This window comes from Physeter macrocephalus, chromosome 11 (genome assembly GCF_002837175.3).
Source record: "Physeter macrocephalus isolate SW-GA chromosome 11, ASM283717v5, whole genome shotgun sequence".
NCBI classification, from domain to species: Eukaryota; Metazoa; Chordata; class Mammalia; order Artiodactyla; family Physeteridae; genus Physeter; species Physeter macrocephalus.
In genome coordinates this window covers 89,403,847-89,422,501 of record NC_041224.1, presented here as the reverse complement: position 1 = coordinate 89,422,501, position 18,655 = coordinate 89,403,847, and the positions used below count along the sequence as shown (strand labels likewise).

General features: G+C 36.1%; 2 protein-coding genes across 2 annotated transcripts in view; one reads left to right on the top strand and one right to left on the bottom strand.

Moving 5' to 3' along the window:
- FGF7 (fibroblast growth factor 7) overlaps nt 1–8,949 on the top strand; it is a 62,645-nt gene extending 53,696 nt beyond the window's left edge. The window contains exons 3-4 of the mRNA XM_007109797.2: nt 6,468–6,571; nt 7,607–8,949. Of these exons, the coding sequence (XP_007109859.1) occupies nt 6,468–6,571; nt 7,607–7,801 (299 nt within the window). The 3' untranslated portion in view covers nt 7,802–8,949. The remainder of the gene's footprint in view (nt 1–6,467; nt 6,572–7,606) is intronic.
- FAM227B (family with sequence similarity 227 member B) overlaps nt 1–18,655 on the bottom strand; it is a 211,404-nt gene that overhangs the window by 118,223 nt on the left and 74,526 nt on the right. The gene's annotated exons all lie outside the window — the stretch shown is intronic.

The window sequence follows — 18,655 nt, the reverse complement described above, 5'->3', positions numbered from 1 at the left end:
ATTTTTCTAAAACACAATTTATATCTTGATATTTTTCAAATTGCAAACCTTCAATGACTCCTCATTGTCTACAAATAAGTTAAAATTCCTTAAATTGGCAATCAAGGCCCTCAACAATCTCATCCTAACTCCTTTTCCACCTTTTTCTATCTCTTTGATGTGTTTCCTACTCCAGACAGAGAGCTCTAATTTCAATCTTCTGAAAATGACTTATGAATCGTTGACTCTACTATCTTACATATACTTTTATTTCTCAATTAGCACGACGTTTCCATTCTACCTATGTCAACCTTATCTATCCTTCAAGATGTAATTCAAGTTCTATCTGTTCCTCAAATCCTCCCTTGACCACCTAGGATATGTAATACCTCTTTCTTCTGAATAACGGTTGAATTGATTTTCCATCCTGTTCTTTTTAGCATTTGGCATATACTGCTGGGTATCCTTCATTTTTGTTTTCTGTAGGAGGAAATACTAACTGAATTTTGATATGTATTTTATTAATAACCAGATATTTTGATGACATCACAATTAAAGTCACCAGATCAGGTTTCTAAATTATTCCTGGACCTCAGTTATTTTTCTATCCCAATACACCTGAGAGATATCACACACGAGTGTAGTAGTGGTCTGTATATAGAATATTTGTATTTCCTACACTTCCCAAAGTGTGTTTGCATTGTAAGCTTACTCCTCATAACTGTCCATAGTTCACAAAGAGAAGTCATTAACTTGGTAAGCAGATCTTAATCCATCACCAAAGACATTAATAGTAGTAATTAATAACAAACCCCAGAAGTACTACATATTTGGGTTAAGAATAAATCATAAAAAGTTCCACTACAGTTGACTCTTATGGAGCACAGGCTTCGGACGCGCAGCCTCAGCGGCCATGGCTCACGGGCCTAGCCGCTCTGCGGCATGTGGGATCTTCCCGGACCGGGGCACAAACCCGTGTCCCCTGCATCGACAGGCGGACTCTCAACCACTGCGCCACCAGGGAAGCCCTACAGTTGACTCTTGAACAAAATGGGTTTGAACTGTGTTAGTCTACTTATAAACGATTTTTTTTTTTCAATAAATATGTACTAAGGTAGTACATGATCTGCGGTTGGTTGAACCCGAGGATGCGGAACCTACAGATACAGAGGGCCGACTCTGATACATGGATTTTCTACTCTGCCAGGGTTGGTGCCCCAATTCCTGCTATGTTCAAGCGTCAACTCTATAGTTTCTTATACACTCAATCATATAATATTATTAATTAAAATCTAGACTGTACTTTTTAAATTAATAGACTTTTCTTTAGAACAGTTTTAGATTTACAGGAAAAAATGAGTAGATAGTAGAGTTCCTACATACCACTACCACTTTCCCACACAGTCCCTCTACTATTAACATTTTTGCATTAATGTGGTATATCTGTTACAATTAATGAATCAGTAATTACATATTGCTAACTAAACTCCATGGTCTACACTAAAGTTCACTCTTTGCCTGGTATAGTTCTATGTGTTTTGACAAATGTATAATATCATGTATCCACTATTACAGTATCATATAAAACAGTTTCACTGCCTTAACAATCCCATGCTTCACATTTTCATCCTACTCCCCTCTTCCCTAGGGCCCCTGGCAACAACTAATCATTTTACTGTCTCTATAGTTTAGCCTTTTCCAGAGTGTCATACAACTGGAATCATACAGTATGGAGTCTTTCAGACTGACTTCTTTCACTTAGCAATATGCATTGAAGGTTCCTCCGTATCTTTTTGTGTCTTGATAGCTCATTTCCTTTTATCGCTGAAAAATATTCCAAAGTACATATGTACTGTAGCTTATCCATTCATATGCTAAAGGGCATTTTGGTTGCTTCCAGTTTTGATGGTTTAGGATAAAACTCTGTTATAAATATTCATGTTCAGGTTTTGGTGTGAACTTAAGTTTTAAGCTCAATTGGATAAACACTTATGGCAGGATTGATGGGTTGTAATGATAAGAGTATATTTAGCATTCAGTAAGAAACCAAACCGTTTTCCAAAGTGGCTGTACCACTTTACATCCCCACTAGCAATGAATGGCAGTTCCAGTTGCTCTGCATCCTTGTCTGCAAATGGTATCTTAAAAATTTTTAGTCATTCTAATAGTTGTGTAGTGGTATCTCGTTGTTTTATTCTGTAAGTCCCTAATGACATATAATGTTGAGCATATTTTCATATCCTTATTTGCCATCTGTGTATTTTCTTTGATGGGACATCTGTTCAGACCTTTTGCCCACTTTTTAACTGGGTTGCTTATTTGTTTATTGTTGAGTTTTAAGAGTTCTTTATTTTGGAAATACAAGATGTATTTTTTGTGTACATGTATGTATGTATTTGGATGTACTTCTATGATATAAAAATGAATGGAATCTATAGCCTTGAATGTAATATAAATATAAAATAATGGTGACGATTTTCCTTCTAACAATCCCAGCTTGACAGAAAATCATAAAAGTCATTTAACATTAAAATGTTTTTCTTTTTAGGTACCAATTCTTAGTTTTAATGTGCCCAAGGAAGTATACTTGGTCAAGGACAAAATTAAATGTTGAGTGGCCTAATAACCATTAAGCCACTGTTTCCACTTATTTTCAAATTTAAAATAATTCTTAGTTATCATGCTAGAACATCTATATTAATATATGGCCCCTCAAAACTTTTAAATATAAATATTAAAAGGTTCAGGGAAAAGAAGTATTGAAGGAGCTGGGATTGGTGGATTTTTACGTGATCAAACACTAAGAATTTTTTTTCTGCTAACTCATGAAAAGACATGGAGGAACCTTAAATGCATATTACTAAGTGAAAGAAGCCAAGCTGAAAAGGCTACATACTCTATGATTCCAACTATATAACATTCTGGAAAAAGCAAAACCATGGAGACAGTGAAAAAATCAGTGGTCTCCAAGAGTTGCAGGTAAGGGAGAGAAATGAACAGGACGAGAACAGAGGACTCTTAGGGCAGTAAAAATACTCTGTATGATACAAAAATGATGATACATGTCCAAACACCAAGAGTAAACCATAAAGTAAACTATGGGCTGTGGTTGATAATGATGGTCAATGTAGGTTCATTAATAATAACAACTGTACCACTCTGGTGGGGGATGTGATAACCGGGGAGGCTATACATGTGTGGGAGCAGGGGGTAGATGGGAAATCTCTGTACCTTCCCATCAATTTTGCTGTGAACCTAAAACTTCTCTAAAAAGTAAATTCTTAATAAAAACTTTTTTTGAAAACAGGAAAGTTAAAACACTTTAAAATCTGTAGGAACACTACTTCCTACTCTGCACTTAAATGAAAGAATGATAACTTTAGTTTTTTCATTCTTGGGTTTTCTTGAATAAAAAAGGGCACAGCACACGGGGCAAAACAGACCAGAAAGTCAGGATTGATAGCGTATTAATTCTGCCAGTACTACTTAATGCTCTTCCAAGCAATATATTTTTAGGTCTGTTGATTTCCTAGTGAAATGATTTTTTAAATACATCAAACAATATAGAATATTACTGTGTCAGGAACCTTGCCATTTTCAAGTCTGTCCTCATCCTGGTTAAAAGTAGAATCTTTAAAGATTGAACATCTGTTCATATGCTTATTTGCCAACTGTGTATCTACTTTGGTAAGGTATCTGTTCAGACATTTTGCCCATTTTTTAATTGGGTTGTTAAAAATCTAAAGATTTTTTGATGTCCTTAACCCCAATGTGCGGAGGGATAAGATTAACAATGTTTATCACCTATTGAGTGTCAGAGTGTAACAAAAATATGGTGGGCAAAAATGGGCAGGCAGGGGATAGAGGAAAAGGGTTTAGAGATGGGACAGTATGAATATATTGTCATGACTGAACCTGAAGGGAAAGTGTCCACATAGCATAGTCAACAATACCTCTATCATTCTATAGTTATATTTTGTAGACAGTTGGTCTATAAACGAAAAAGCCAGCAAACATGACAGATTTCATTCCCTAATTAAAACTGAGCATGAAAGATACTCTAAGCCTATGCATCAGTACTCTCCTTTCTAAGAGAAAATATTGAATAAAGAGGGAAATAGCAGGAGAAAGGGACTAGAAGGAAAAAACTGACTTCACAACATTTTACAGTGGTAAGATCTTTAGGAATCAACTATTCCGTATGTTTTTAAATAGATATATATTTGCTCAATTTTGAAGGTATTGCAAATTGGTTGAATCAGTGAATTTCTTTAGTATTCTTCATTGTATTGATATAAACTTAACCTATTTGGATTCCGCTGTGTAATAAATTATTTCCCTTTGATCTTCCTTTGCTGAACAAGAAGAGTTAGCTGCCATATAAAGTGCTCTAAGAGGGCAGGGTTTGTCTCTGAATTGAGTCTAGCACAGAATTGGCTCTCACTGAAGATTTCTTGAATCTTGCATGAATGCATCAGCATCACATCCTTCACATGCTTGTAAGCAATTGTTAACACTTCCCTTAGCCTCTCCTTCAGGGCTGTGTCTCCAGAAGTTTTCTTTTCTTTTAATTAAGGTGTATCTACGTGTGTGTTTACATATGTGTTTTGCTGTTTATACTGGATTTTAACTTCTGGAGTTCAGAAACCAGTGCTGTTTTTCTTAATTTGTATCCTAAAATTACCATACAGTTCTATGCATTCTGACAGTGCTTCATAAATACTTTAAAAGATAAATATCCATTCCTTTGCATTTTCTTCATAGACCTCAATTTCTAGATGAGCAGCTGTAGAACTCTCAACTGGATGAGCTCTGACTAGTGCTAACCATAGTACAGTGGGAAAATGACTTCTATATGCAGCATATATTGGAAACAGATAACACATGTTAACTAGGCTACATTAATCCTGATGAAATGGGTAAAAATTTTATTCACCAGATAGGAAAAATAAAGCCAGAAGAATAAATAAGAGGATGAAGTGAAGGCATGGAATAAAAAATTAGAATTTCCTCCACTTAAGTGAATATTTTAGAAAACAGCTTCTGGAAACTTGATTTATGCAGATAATTTTCACTTGGAATTTTCTTTGCATTATGTTAAGCACAAGAAAGAGAATGTCTCAAGTTGAAAGTATAATTAACAGTAGTTACATAAAATGCTTCACTAAACTTTTAATTTCTATGCCATTTAAAAAAATTGAGTTTTTTTTACTGTAGTTAGAGTATTAAAATACAGCACTTTAGGAAATGATATATAATGAAACAGTAGGTTAACATTCTTGTGGCAATTTCAATAATGGTTAAAAAAATTAATTAAATGGTATAAAGTTATAAAATATGTGATCAGGACTCATAATTTGGTTTTAGACTGTGTTTTCATTATCAAAAAACTCACTATCAGTTAAAAATATTTAATATTTTTTAGGGTACAAATGAACTTATGTACAAAACAGAAACAGAATTATAGATGTAGAAAACAAACTTACAGTTACCAGGGAGAAAGGGAGGGGAGGGATAAATTGGTAGACTGGATTGACATATACACACTACTATATATAAAATAGATAACTAATAAGGACCTACTGTATAGAACAGAGAACTCTACTCAATACTCTGTAATGGCCTATATGGGAAAATAATCTAAAGAAGAGTGGATATATGTATATGTATAACTGATTCACTTTGTTGTACACCTGAAACTAATACAACATTGTAAATCAACCATACTCTAATAAAATTTTTAAAAAATAAATCAAAATAAAATATTTAATTTTTTAAAGGTAGTTGGTTCTGTTTACCATCATTTACAGTTGCTTTAATTGGAATTTTATTCATTTTCAGTATATTCAAGAAATATTCTGTCAGCAATAATTATTAATATAAAGTTTAAGTAGAAAATTAAAGATGTTAGCTAATTATATACTTTCATAGCATTATATAATGATTAAGAGCCAGACCTTTTGGGTTCAAATTCCACTTCCGCCACTTACCAGCTGAGAATTTGGACAAATTACTTCTTTGTACCTGAGCTTCTTTATCTGTAAACTGGGGATAATATGAGTACTTCCCTTATAGTCTTGGTGATAAGTACATGTATTAATACATGAGTGCTAAAACAATCCTTTGCATGTGGTATGAATTCAATAAACATTAGGTATTATTGATGTTATTATTATTATTATTATAGTAAATTAGAAATGTAATTCTAGAGAAGAAAAAGCTAAATTCAAACATGTAACTTTTCTTTTTGAATCCAAATATCTTTTTCTACAAAATAAAAAATCAATAGTTTTGCACTTCCTACATTTAATAAGGGCTAATCTGGTGTTTGTGTGTACATGTTATGGGTGGATGGGGGTCTTAGGCTGAGTAAATAATGTTAATAATCTTAACTTCCAAATGAAACAGAAATAAGGACAAATGGTCATTCTTGGATAATCTGCAAAGCTGAGTGAATAACTGACATATCTTTCTGTGATTCCTTGCAGACATCATGGAAATCAGGACAGTGGCCGTTGGAATTGTAGCAATCAAAGGAGTGGAAAGTGAATATTATCTTGCAATGAACAAGGAAGGAAAACTCTATGCAAAGGTATTGATAATTGATAGCTTAGATTTAATTTCTCAAACTTATTTTTGTCAAAAATATCTTTCCTTTCTGAAAAGTAAAAATGAAATTAATTCCTCTCAAACTACATAATTCAATGATTTCATTAAAACATTTTATACATAAGAATTAAATTTACTGTGTGATCTTGGACAATTTGCTTAAGTTCTCTGGACTTTGGTTTCTTCATCTGTAAAACAAGTTGGATTAACTGACCTCTAAGGATCCTTCCAGTTCTAAAATTCCATTTGTACTTTAGATTCTTAAAATCTAAAATGTCCAGCTGTCAGTATTAAAGCTCTTTTTGTTAAAGTTCACCCAATTTGCACTTTGCTGACATGAAAATTCTTGGGGAAAAAAAATCCAGACATTTGTTTATCAACATCAATCTCACAGTCACGGGCTTTGAACTGTAAGCATTCTCATTGTTCCCACTTTATTATAACATGAAATATGCAACAGTTCATCCCACTATAACAAAGTATAATTGACTTTCCTTTGTATTCCTGGCACAGACTACATAAAAATACAGGTTTAAGTGAATGAATGAATAGTTGGATGGATGAACAAATTAACTTTTTATTTTCCATCACTATCACAGGCAGTGTAATAGTAAGTGAAGAAAAGTTGTGAAATATGTCCTTCAGCTGAGGGAGGCAGAGGCTCTGCTAATTGTATCAAAATATCAGTGTTAGGGAAAGAGTGACTTGGCCATAGTAATATGAGAGCTGCTAATTAGAGGGAAATAGCTCTTAATACTTAAGAATAGTAGCAACTGACTGCCAAAAAGCTACATGTTTGAAACTATGTTGTGTAACTAAATGTGTATCATTTTATCTTTTAAAAAATTTAATCTTTTCTCAAATATGCTAAGTATATATAACAAACTGCATTATGCCTGCTCAAAAAAGGTCATAAAAAAGGTATGTTTTAATTCTACCAAATATTACTGCTTATTCTTTGTCTAATTGAGTCCCTCCAAAAATCATTTGGATAATGTTTGTTTGTTGTTCTTTGCAGAAAGAATGCAATGAAGACTGTAACTTCAAAGAATTAATTCTGGAAAACCACTACAACACATATGCATCAGCTAAATGGACACACAGTGGAGGAGAAATGTTTGTTGCCTTAAATCAAAAGGGGGTTCCTGTAAGAGGGAAAAAAACGAAGAAAGAACAAAAAACAGCCCACTTTCTTCCTATGGCAATAACCTAATCATATATGGCATATAAGAAACCAGTTCCAGCAGGGAGATTTCTTTAAGTGGACTGTTTTCTTCCTTTTTTCTTTTCTTTTCTTTTTTTTTTCTTTTAAGTAACCAAGAAAGGCTGGAAAACTACTGAAAAACTGATCAAGCTGGACTTGCGCATTTATGTTTATTTTAAGAGACTGCATTAAAGAAAGATTTGAAAAAATATACACAAAAATCAGATTTAGTAACTAAAAGTTGTAAAAAATTGTAAAACTGGTTGTACAATCATGATGTCAGTAATAGTAATGTTTTTTTCTTAAATTAATTTACCCTTAAGACTATGTTAGATTTGATTATCTGATAATGATTATTTAAATATTCCTATCTGCTTATAAAATGGCTGCTATAATAATAATAATGCAGATGATGTTATATAAGATGTGTCAGACCTAAAAGCTGCTGGAATGATTTGTCAGATAATCAAGCCAACACTAACTATGGAAGATGAGCAGTATCTGAATGCTTTCTAGTGAAAAATTATGAACCACTTAAATTCTAATCAGAAAAGAAGGAATATTCTCAAAAATTCTATTATGGAAATGAATCAAAGAGGTAGATTTATAATAGTATAAGATTAGAACATACTTGTACCTAGTAACAAGAACAAAATTCCTAATGCTGCTCCCAATTGAAAGGGTATTGCTTAAAGGACGTTTTCAAAAATCTTGTATATAAAATAGCAATAATAATAATAATGAGTGTACTTCATCTCACTCACCACAAAATAACATTTTATAATCCCTAAAAGTAAAATTTAAAAATCTTTTATGTTTTTTTCAAGTAACATAATCTATCTTTTGTATAATTCATATTCGGGAATATGGCTTTAAATAATGTTCTTCCACAAATAATCATGCTTTTTTCCTGTGGTTACCGCATTAAACTCTATTTTAAGTTGTATTTGAACTTTACTGTTTTGTTATTTAAGTTTATGTTATTTATAAAAAAAAAAAACCTTAATAAGCTCTATCTGTTTCATATGCTTTTAATTCTAAAGCAATAACAAAACCGTCTGGCTCAATTGCAAGTTCTCCCTCCCCCTCACGGGCAACACCAAGTCTAGTACACAGCACTCAGGCCAGCAAATCCTGGACAGCAGACAAAAATGACAGCCTGCAGCAATTCTTACAATAGACGTCTCACAGGGAACAATACAAAAATGTGAAATATGTTTTGCCACATACTCTTATCAACTAAATTGGATCTTATAAGTAAAATCACTGTAGATAAAAGAACTTACAGGATTTTAAAGTTAAACTATATTTGAGTTCATGAGTAGAATAGTACAACATTTAAAAAATATGCATATTTAAAGTTAGTAGTTTTTCTAATCTCTAGAAATCTCTGCCATTCAAAATATGGCAGCACTGAAAGTTGTTTTCCTGTTCAATGGCAAGAGCACAAGGCCCAAAGTAGAGTCTATACTTAGGGATTTGAGGCCCTGAATAGCAATGAAGGCTTGAGGTCAGGCTACAGATAACGGACTTATTGAAAAGATAAATTTGTACTTCATAATTCTGGCATTGGCAGATCTTGTTAGCACTTTATTGTTCATCAGTAGAAGGCCAACATTTATCTAAATTAAATGGGTGGTTTGCTAATAAGGGTGGCTGTAATTTCATAATATTTGTCTTTTAAGTCCCTTTATTTTATACAAATATTATCTGATAATACATTTATAAGAGAGAGTTACATGAAAAGGCTAAGTTAACAGAAATAACAGGTTCATTTGATTTTCTTGTGACTCAACTTACATGATGAGGCTGCAGGGAGCTAGAAAGAATTGCCCTTCCTCAGATATACTCTGGGGAAATGCCATGAATGATATTCTTAACTGTTGTATGATTCAAGGGCCTTGCTAGCCTAGGTTCCTAGATCAGGCTTCTGTTACTGGTGTCTTGTGAACATACTGAGAGCAGAAGAGGACCTATATGTTTGTTTGTTTTTTTTTTAGGGATCTATGTTTTTCATATTTGTTTCCTTAGTGTCTAGCAGAGTGTCCATAATCAATTTTTTAAATAAATTCACTCAATGTTTGAGTATCAAAGAAAATTCATAATGAGACTAACCGTACTTTATTTTAAAAAGTTAGGGTGAAACATGATTATATGGAAATTTAAACAGAAACAGTATGTATGTATATAAGATATGAGCTATATTAGGACCAAATACTCTAACTATAGAGTTATAGTTATGAACAAATTACAAAGCAACGCTGAATTAACCAACATTTAGCAGTAAGTCCAATCCAGTAGTGTTTCTAGAAACACTTACTTATAATTCTTTATCCTCCCTCCCCCTTTTTTTTTTTTTTTTACACTTAACGTGGAAATTTTAGAAAATAAAATCTGCACTAGTTACATACACTTAGAATTCAAGAATCTAAAAACTGCAAGCGGCCTTAGTCCTTACTATTCATTTGTAGATCAGGAAATTGAGATTGTAACAGATCCCAAATCACATAGCTGGTTAGGTTCAGAGCTGCACAAGAGTGTAGGTCATTCAGCATGTACTTCCTACTCTTGGATGATTAGGATTATTAGTTAGTGGTCTTTAAAAAAAATTATTCCTATTGAGATATAACCTTTACATTTGCATGCATATGTGACATGTTTTGGCACTTCACTTCATATATAATAGTCTATACTGTCATATTTGACTCAAAAGGAGGAAAAAAATGATGAAATTTCTAATTCTGACCCCTATTCAACTTTTAAATGCACCTCTTTACTTACAAATGGAAAGCACTGTGCAAAATAGCCAGATAAACAGAGTAACCTTTTCTAAATGTTCTTTGAAAGAGAAAATTGGTTAAATACATTGCTTTCCAAGAATTAGGAAGGAAAAAATTAAACAGAAGAATATAAAATGTTAACAAAAGAAGTAATATAAAAGATACTTTCAATGCAATTAGTGAACTAAAACATTTTTAAATAAAAAATGCTATAATATAAATTATCAGCCTTTGAGTTGGCTAAAATTCAACTTAATGACAGAAGAGAAGGGATGCTGGAGATAAATTCTTAGATTCCATCTCTTAGAGTTTGTCCTTCTGATTCTCTAAAGTGACAAATAACATAGAGATGGACCATGGGACTGGCTATAGTAAAAGAAATTCTGTATCCACAAATATCTTAAATCAGTGCCTCTCACAATTTTCTACTGAAATACCAATAATAGTAGAGGTAGAGAATGAGAGTCTAAGGAATAATGCAAAGGTAGCCCACCAAAGACACAAATTTTCTTGAAAATCATTCTCTTAAAACACGTGATTTTTGCATTTTATTCCACAATATATTTATGTTTGCTTTAATATAAAATTCACACCAGTGAGAAAAAGTGATGCATCAGAAAGATGTGTAAGCTTTATCATGTGGCTTCATTTACACTACTATCCCACTGCCATATACTTGGGCATGAATAAAAAACAAGAGATCCGGGCTTCCCTGGTGGCGCAGTGGTTGCGCGTCCGCCTGCCGATGCAGGGGAACCGGGTTCGCACCCCGGTCTGGGAGGATCCCGCATGCCGCGGAGCGGCTGGGCCCATGAGCCATGGCCGCTGGGCCTGCGCGTCCGGAGCCTGTGCTCCGCAACGGGAGAGGCCACAACAGAGGGAGGTCCGCATATCACACACACACACACACAAAAAAAAAGAAACAAGAGATCCTGTACCTCTCATAGTTCAACTTTACATGCAGGTGACACATGGCTAAAGAAAACCAAAAGTTTATGTAAAAGTTTACTATGAACCAGAGTGACATTAAAAATATTTAATGATGAGTATGAGTGGTTACTGGTCAATCAGAATATATCACTGCTCTATTAGAATAGGTTCAGGCCACTGTGAGTAACTTGTGGGTATCAGATGATTATCAGCCTTGACCATTTCTATGATCACCTTAAAACAGTTTTTAGAGAATTATCTATTAATTGGTCTCTCTGATTTGAGTTCTTTTTTTTTTCTTTTAAATTAATTTATTTATTTTTGGCTGTGTTGGGTCTTCGTTTCTGTGCGAGGGCTTTCCCTAGTTGCAGCGAGCGGGGGCCACTCTTCATCGCAATGCGTGGGTCTTTCACTGTCTCAGCCTCTCTTGTTGCGGAGCACAGGCTCCAGACGCGCAGGCTCAGCAGTTGTGGCTCACGGGCCTAGTTGCTCCGCAGCATGTGGGATCTTCCCAGAGCAGGGCTCGAACCCGTGTCTCCTGCATTGGCAGGCAGATTCTCAACCACTGCGCCACCAGGGAAGCCCTGATTTGAGTTCTTAATGCATATCTTAATATGACATAGTTCATTAAACCTTCATGCCTATTTCAACACTGTTGCCAGGCTACTCTTTATTTTAAACTTTACTATTTTTAATTGATATATAGCTGATATACAATATTATGTAAGTTATAGGTGTCCAATATAGTGATTCACACTTTTTGAAGTTTTCCATTTATAGTTATTATATTGGCTATATTCCCTGTGTTGTACAATATATCCTTGTAGCTTATTTTATACATAATAGTTTGTATCTCAATTTCCTACCCCTGTATTGCCCCACCCCCAGGCTACTCTTTATTCCACTTCTATATGCATCCAGCAGAGAGGCTGCTTTCAATGAAGGTGATGTACCTTCAGGCCCACATATGCTTCCACTCATCCTCTAACTTCAAATGGTTTGCCAAGAAAATGTACTTTTTTTTTTTAAACATCTTTATTGGAGTATAATTGCATTACAATGGTGTTAGCTTCTGCTGTATAACAAAGTGAATCAGCAATACGTATACATATATCCCCATATCCCCTCCCTCTTGCATTTCCCTCCCATCCTCCCTATCCCACCCACCCCTCTAGGTGGTCACAAAGCACCAAGCTGATCTCCCTGTGCTATGCGGCTGCTTCCCACTAGCTACCTATCTGACATTTGGTAGTGTATAGATGTCAATGCCACTCTCTCACTTCGTCCCAGTTTACCCTTTCCCCTCCCCATGTCCTCAAGTCCATTTTCTACATCTGCATCTTTATTCCTGTCCTGCCCTGAGGTTCTTCAGAAACTTTTTTTTTTCTTAGATTCCATTTATATGTGTTAGCATATGGTATTTGTTTTTCTCTTTCTGAGTACTTCACTGTCAATAACAGACTCTAGGTCCATCCACCTCACTACAAATAACTCAATTTCGTTTCTTTTTATGGCTGAGTAATATTCTCAGGGTATATGCCCAGTAGTGGGATTGCTGGGTCGTATGGTAGTTTTATTTTTAGTTTTTCAAGGAACCTCCATACTGTTCTCCATAGTGGCTGGATGCGTTTACATTCCCACCAATAGTGCAAGAGGGTTCCCTTATCTCCACACCTTCTCCAGCATTTATTGTTTGTAGATTTTTCGATGATGGCCATTCTGACTGGTGTGAGGTGATACCTCGGGTTTTTTTTTTTTTTTTGTGGTACGCAGGCCTCTCACTGTTGTGGCCTCTCCTGTTGCGGAGCACAGGCTCCGGATGCACAGGTTCAGCGGCCATGGCTCACGGGCCTAGCCGCTCCGCGGCATGTGGGATCTTCCCGGACCGGGGCACGAACCCGTATCCCCTGCATCGGCAGGTGGACTCTCAACCACTGCGCCACCAGGGAAGCCCGATACCTTGTTTTAGTTTTGATTTGCATTTCTCTAATGACTAGTGATGTTGAGCATCCTTTCACATGTTTGTTGGCTATCTGTATATCTTTTTTAGATAAATGTCTATTTAGGTCTTCTGCCCATTTTTGGATTGGGTTGTTTGTTTTTTGGATATTGAGCTGCATGAGCTGCTTGTAAATTTTGGTGATTAATCCTCTGTCAGTTGCTTCATTTGAAAATATTTTCTCCCATTCTGAGAGTTGTCTTTTTGTCTTGTTTATGGTTTCGTTTGCTGTACAAAAGTTTTAAGTTCCATTACGTCCCATTTGTTTATTTGTATTTTTATTTCCATTTCTCTAGGAGGTGGGTTAAAAAGGATCTTGCTGTTATTTATGTCATAGAGTGTTTTGCTTATGTTTTCCTCTAAGAGTTTGATAGTGTCTGGCCTTACATTTAGGTCTGTAATCCATTTTCATTTTATTTTCATGTATGGTATTAGGGAGTGTTCAAATTTCATTCATTTACATGTAGCTGTCCAATTTTCCCAGCACCACTTACTGAAGAGGCTGTCTTTTCTCCATTGTATATTCTTGCCACCTTCATCAACAATAAGGTGACCATATGTGTGTGGGTTTATCTCTGGACTTTCTATCCTGTTCCATTGATCTATATTTCTGTTTTTGTGCCAGTACCATATTGTCTTGATTACTGTAGCTTTGTAGTGTAGTCTGAAGTTGGGAGCCTGATTCCTCCAGCTCCGTTTTTCTTTCTCAAGATTGCTTTGGCTATTCTCGGCCTTTTGTGTTACCATACAAATTGTGAAATTTTTTGTTCTAGTTTTGTGAAAAATGCCATTGGTAGTTTAATAGGGATTGCACTGAATCTGTAGATTGCTTTGGGTAGTACAGTCATTTTCACAGTGCTGATTCTTCTAATCTAAGAACATGGTATATCTCTCCATCTGTTTGTATCATCTTTAATTTATTTCATCAGTGTCTTATAGTTTCCTGCACAGGTCTTTGGCTCCTTAGGTAAGTTTATTCCTAGGTATTTTATTCTTTTGTTGCAATGGTAAATGGGATTGTTTCCTTGATTTCTCTTTCAGATTTTTCATCATTAGTGTGTAGGAATGCAAGAGATTTCTGTGCATTAATTTTGTATCCTGCTACCTTACCAAATTCATTGATTAGCTCTAGTAGTTTTTGGGTAGCATCTTTAGGATTTCTATGTATAGTATCATGTCATCTGCAAACAGTGACAGCTTTACTTCTTCTTTTCCTATTTAGATTCCATTTATTTATTTTTCTTCTCTGATTGCTGTGGCTAAAACTACCAAAACTATGTTGAATAACAGTGGTGAGAGTGGACAACCTTGTCTTTTCCTGATCTTAGAGGAAATGGTTTCAGCTTTTCACCATTGAGAACGATGTTGGCTGTGGGTTTGTCATAAATGGCCTTTATTATGTTGAGGTAAGTTCCCTCTATGCCTACTTTCTGCAGGGTTTTTTCTTAGAGGAAATGGTTTCAGCTTTTCACCATTGAGAACGATGTTGGCTGTGGGTTTGTCATAAATGGCCTTTATTATGTTGAGGTAAGTTCCCTCTATGCCTACTTTCTGGAGAGTTTTTATCATAAATAGGGGTTGAATTTTGTTGAAAGCTTTTTCTGCATTTATTGAGATGATCATATGATTTTTATCCTTCAGTTTGTTAATATGGAGTATCACATTGATTGACTTGCATACATTGAAGAATCCTTGCATTCCTGGGATAAATCCCACTTGATCATTGTGTATGATCCTTTTAATGTGCTGTTGGATTCTGTTGGCCAGTATTTTGTTGAGGATTTTTCCATCTATGTTCGTCAATGATATTGGCCTGTAGTTTCCTTTTTTTGTGACATCTTTGTCTGGTTTTGGTATTGGGGTGATGCTGGCCTCATAGAATGAGTTTGGGAGTGTTCCTCCCTCTGCTATATTTTGGAAGAGTTTGAGAAGGATAGGTGTTAGCTCTTCTCTAAACATTTGATAGAATTCACCTGTGAAGCCATCTGGTCCTGGGCTTTTGTTTGTTGGAAGATTTTTAATCACAGTTTCAATTTCAGTGCTTGTGATTGGTCTGTTTATATTTTCTATTTCTTCCTGGTTCAGTCTCAGAAGGTTGTGCTTTTCTAAGAATTTGTCCATTTCTTACAGGTTGTCCATTTTGTTGGCATATAGTTGTTTACAGTAATCTCTCATGATCCTTTGTATTTCTGCAGTGTCATTTGTTACTTCTCCTTTTTCATTTCTAATTCTGTTTATCTGAGTCTTCTCCCTTTTTTTCTTGATGAGTCTGGCTAAAGGTTTATCAATTTTGTTTATCTTCTCAAAGAACCAGCTTTTAGTTTTATTGATCTTTGCTATCCTTTCCTTCATTTCTTTTTCATTTATTTCTGATCTGATCTTTATGATTTCTTTCCTTCTGCTAACTTTGGGGTTTTTTTGGTACTTTCTCTAATTGCTTTAGGTTTAAATTTAGGTTGTTTATGTGAGATGTTTCTTCTTTCTTGAGGTAGGATTGTATTGCTATAAACTTCCCTCTTAGAACTTCTTTTGCAGCATCCCATAGGTTTTGGGTCATCGTGTTTTCATTGTCATTTGTTTCTAGGTATTTTTAAATTTCTTCTTTGATTTCTTTAGTTATATCTTGGTTATTTAGTAGTGTACTGTTAAGCCTCCATGGGTTTGTATTTTTTACAGTTTTCTTTCCTTTAATTGATATCTAGTCTCATAGCATTGTGGTCAGATAAGGTGCTTGATATGATTTCAATTTTCTTAAACTCCCCAAGGCTTGATTTGGACCCAAGATATGATCTATCCTGGAGAATGTTCCATGAGCACTTCAGAAGAAAGTGTATTCTGTTGTTTTTGGATGGAATGTCCAATAAATATCAATTAATAGGAATGTTAATTACCAATTAGACACAGCCTTCTTGGTTGCTGCAGCAGCAGCCTTAGCATTTCATGCCTGTCTCTGGTGTCCGCACTGATAGCCGTGGCTTGCACCGTCTGTGAAGCTTGTTTAGGCGGTGTTCTGAATCTCCTCACGCAACCCGAATAATGGTCTCTTGAGTCTTAGGCAGTTTCATATTTTTTCCCGGACTCCCCCCTGGTTAGCTGTGACTCACTAGCCCACTTCAGGCTGTGTTCACGCTGCCAACCCCAGTCCTCTTCCTGGGATCTGAACTCCAAAGCCCAAGCCTCAGCTCTCAGCCCCCACCCGCCCTGGTGGGTGAGCAGAGAAGCCTCTCAGGCTGGTGACTGCTGGTCGGCACTGATCCTCTGTGCGGGAATCTCTTCGCTTTGCTCTCTGCACCCCTGTTGCTGCACTATTCTCTGTGGCTCTGAAGCTTCCCCCCAACGGACCCCCATTTCCACCAGAGATGGGGCTTCCTAGTGTGTGGTAACTTTTCCTTCTTCACAGCTCCTCCCAGAGGTGCAGGTCCCGTCCCTATTCTTTTGTCTCTGTTTTTTCTTTTTTGTTTTGCCCTAGCCAGGTACGTGGGGAGTTTCCTGCCTTTTGGGAAGTCTGAGGTCTTTTGCCAGCATTCAGTAGGTGATCTGTAGGAGTTGTTCTACATGTAGATGTATTTTTGATGTATTTGTGGGGAGGAAGGTGATTTCCATGTCTTACTCCTCTGCCATCTTGAAGGTCCTCCTTACTTTCTCCTGAGTTGAGAAGATTTGCCAGAAAGCAACAGAGAAAGTCCTAGTCTCTTCAATTTCAGGAGTTTCCAAATCCTCAAATTGAATTTATGAGATGATAAAAATTTATTCTTTTCATATGAATAGAACTTAGAGTCTAATAATTGAAATGTGAAATGAATAATAACATTTAGCTTGAAGATGGAAGGCCTTTCTCTTGATAAGTCCAGTCAGACAGACACGTATTAGTTATCTATTGTTGTGTAATAAATTATCCTAAAACTTAATGGCTTAAACAGCAAGTTTTCATTATCTCATAGTTAATGTGGTTAGGGACCTGAGCATGGTTTACCTAGGTGTCTCTAGCTAGAATCTTTTATAAGGCTGCAATCAAGGTGTTGGCCAGAACTGCAGTTATCTGGTATCTCAATGCTCAACTCAGAGAGGGATCGACCTTAGATCCTCACTGGTTGTGGGTTTGAAATACCACTTCCTCACCACTTGAGCCTCTCCATAGCTCCACTTACAACATGGCAGTTTGTTTCCCACAGTGCAAGGAATCAGAGAGAATGAAAAAGAGTGCCCAAAACGGAAGTCACAGTATTTCACAGCCTAATCTTCAGAAGTGTCTCATCACTTCTGCCTGTACTCAAGGGGAGGGAATTAACAAAGGCATACAAACCAGAAAGCAGGAATCACTGGAGGCCATCTTAAAGGCTGACTAACACAAGTCAGAAACAATGTTTTTTTTTTTTTTTTTTTTTTGTGGTATGCGGGCCTCCCTTTGTTGTGGCCTCTCCCGTTGCGGAGCACAGGCTCCGGACGCGCAGGCTCAGCGGCCATGGCTCACGGACCCAGCCGCTCCGCGGCACGTGGGATCCTCCCGGACCGGGGCACAAACCCGTGTCCCCTGCATCGGCAGGCGGACTCTCAACCACTGCGCCACCAGGGAAGCCCAGAAACAATGTTTTTAAGGCCACTGCCACAAAGACAGGATTCTTTAGGGCCTAATAATGAGTAATTCATGGCTTTCAGTGGTGAGCCATTCAGCAGAGAAAGATGAAGTAGGTATATCCTCTGTGGCAACATGTTTGATCCTTCCCTGAGGGATACTTTATGGTACAATGCCACAAAGGATAACTGAGAAAAGGTTTGAACCACAGCGTGTACTGCCTATTAGCTTGAGTTGTGCCTTCTTAGATCTCCTAATGTAGGTGGAAAACTAACATCACTTTGCCTCTACATGAAGGAAATGACCCTGCCTTCAGACCCAACATGAAGATAACCTTCCCCTCCACCACCTTACTTCAAGAGAATAAGGTCATAAATGCCAGTTGAAATTCCTCAAGCCATAGAGTTTTGTCCTAGATGGTGGAGGTAATCAGTCACAAGTTTTAGGAATTATACCTGATTCCTTATCTTTGTTTCTTCCTTAAACACCCTGAAAAGCCTTATGTTGCTTCCCACCTAATTCCATATTTTCTAAGATGGTTCTAAAGTCTTCAGTGCTTTTTGGATCCCTGGTTTTCCTAT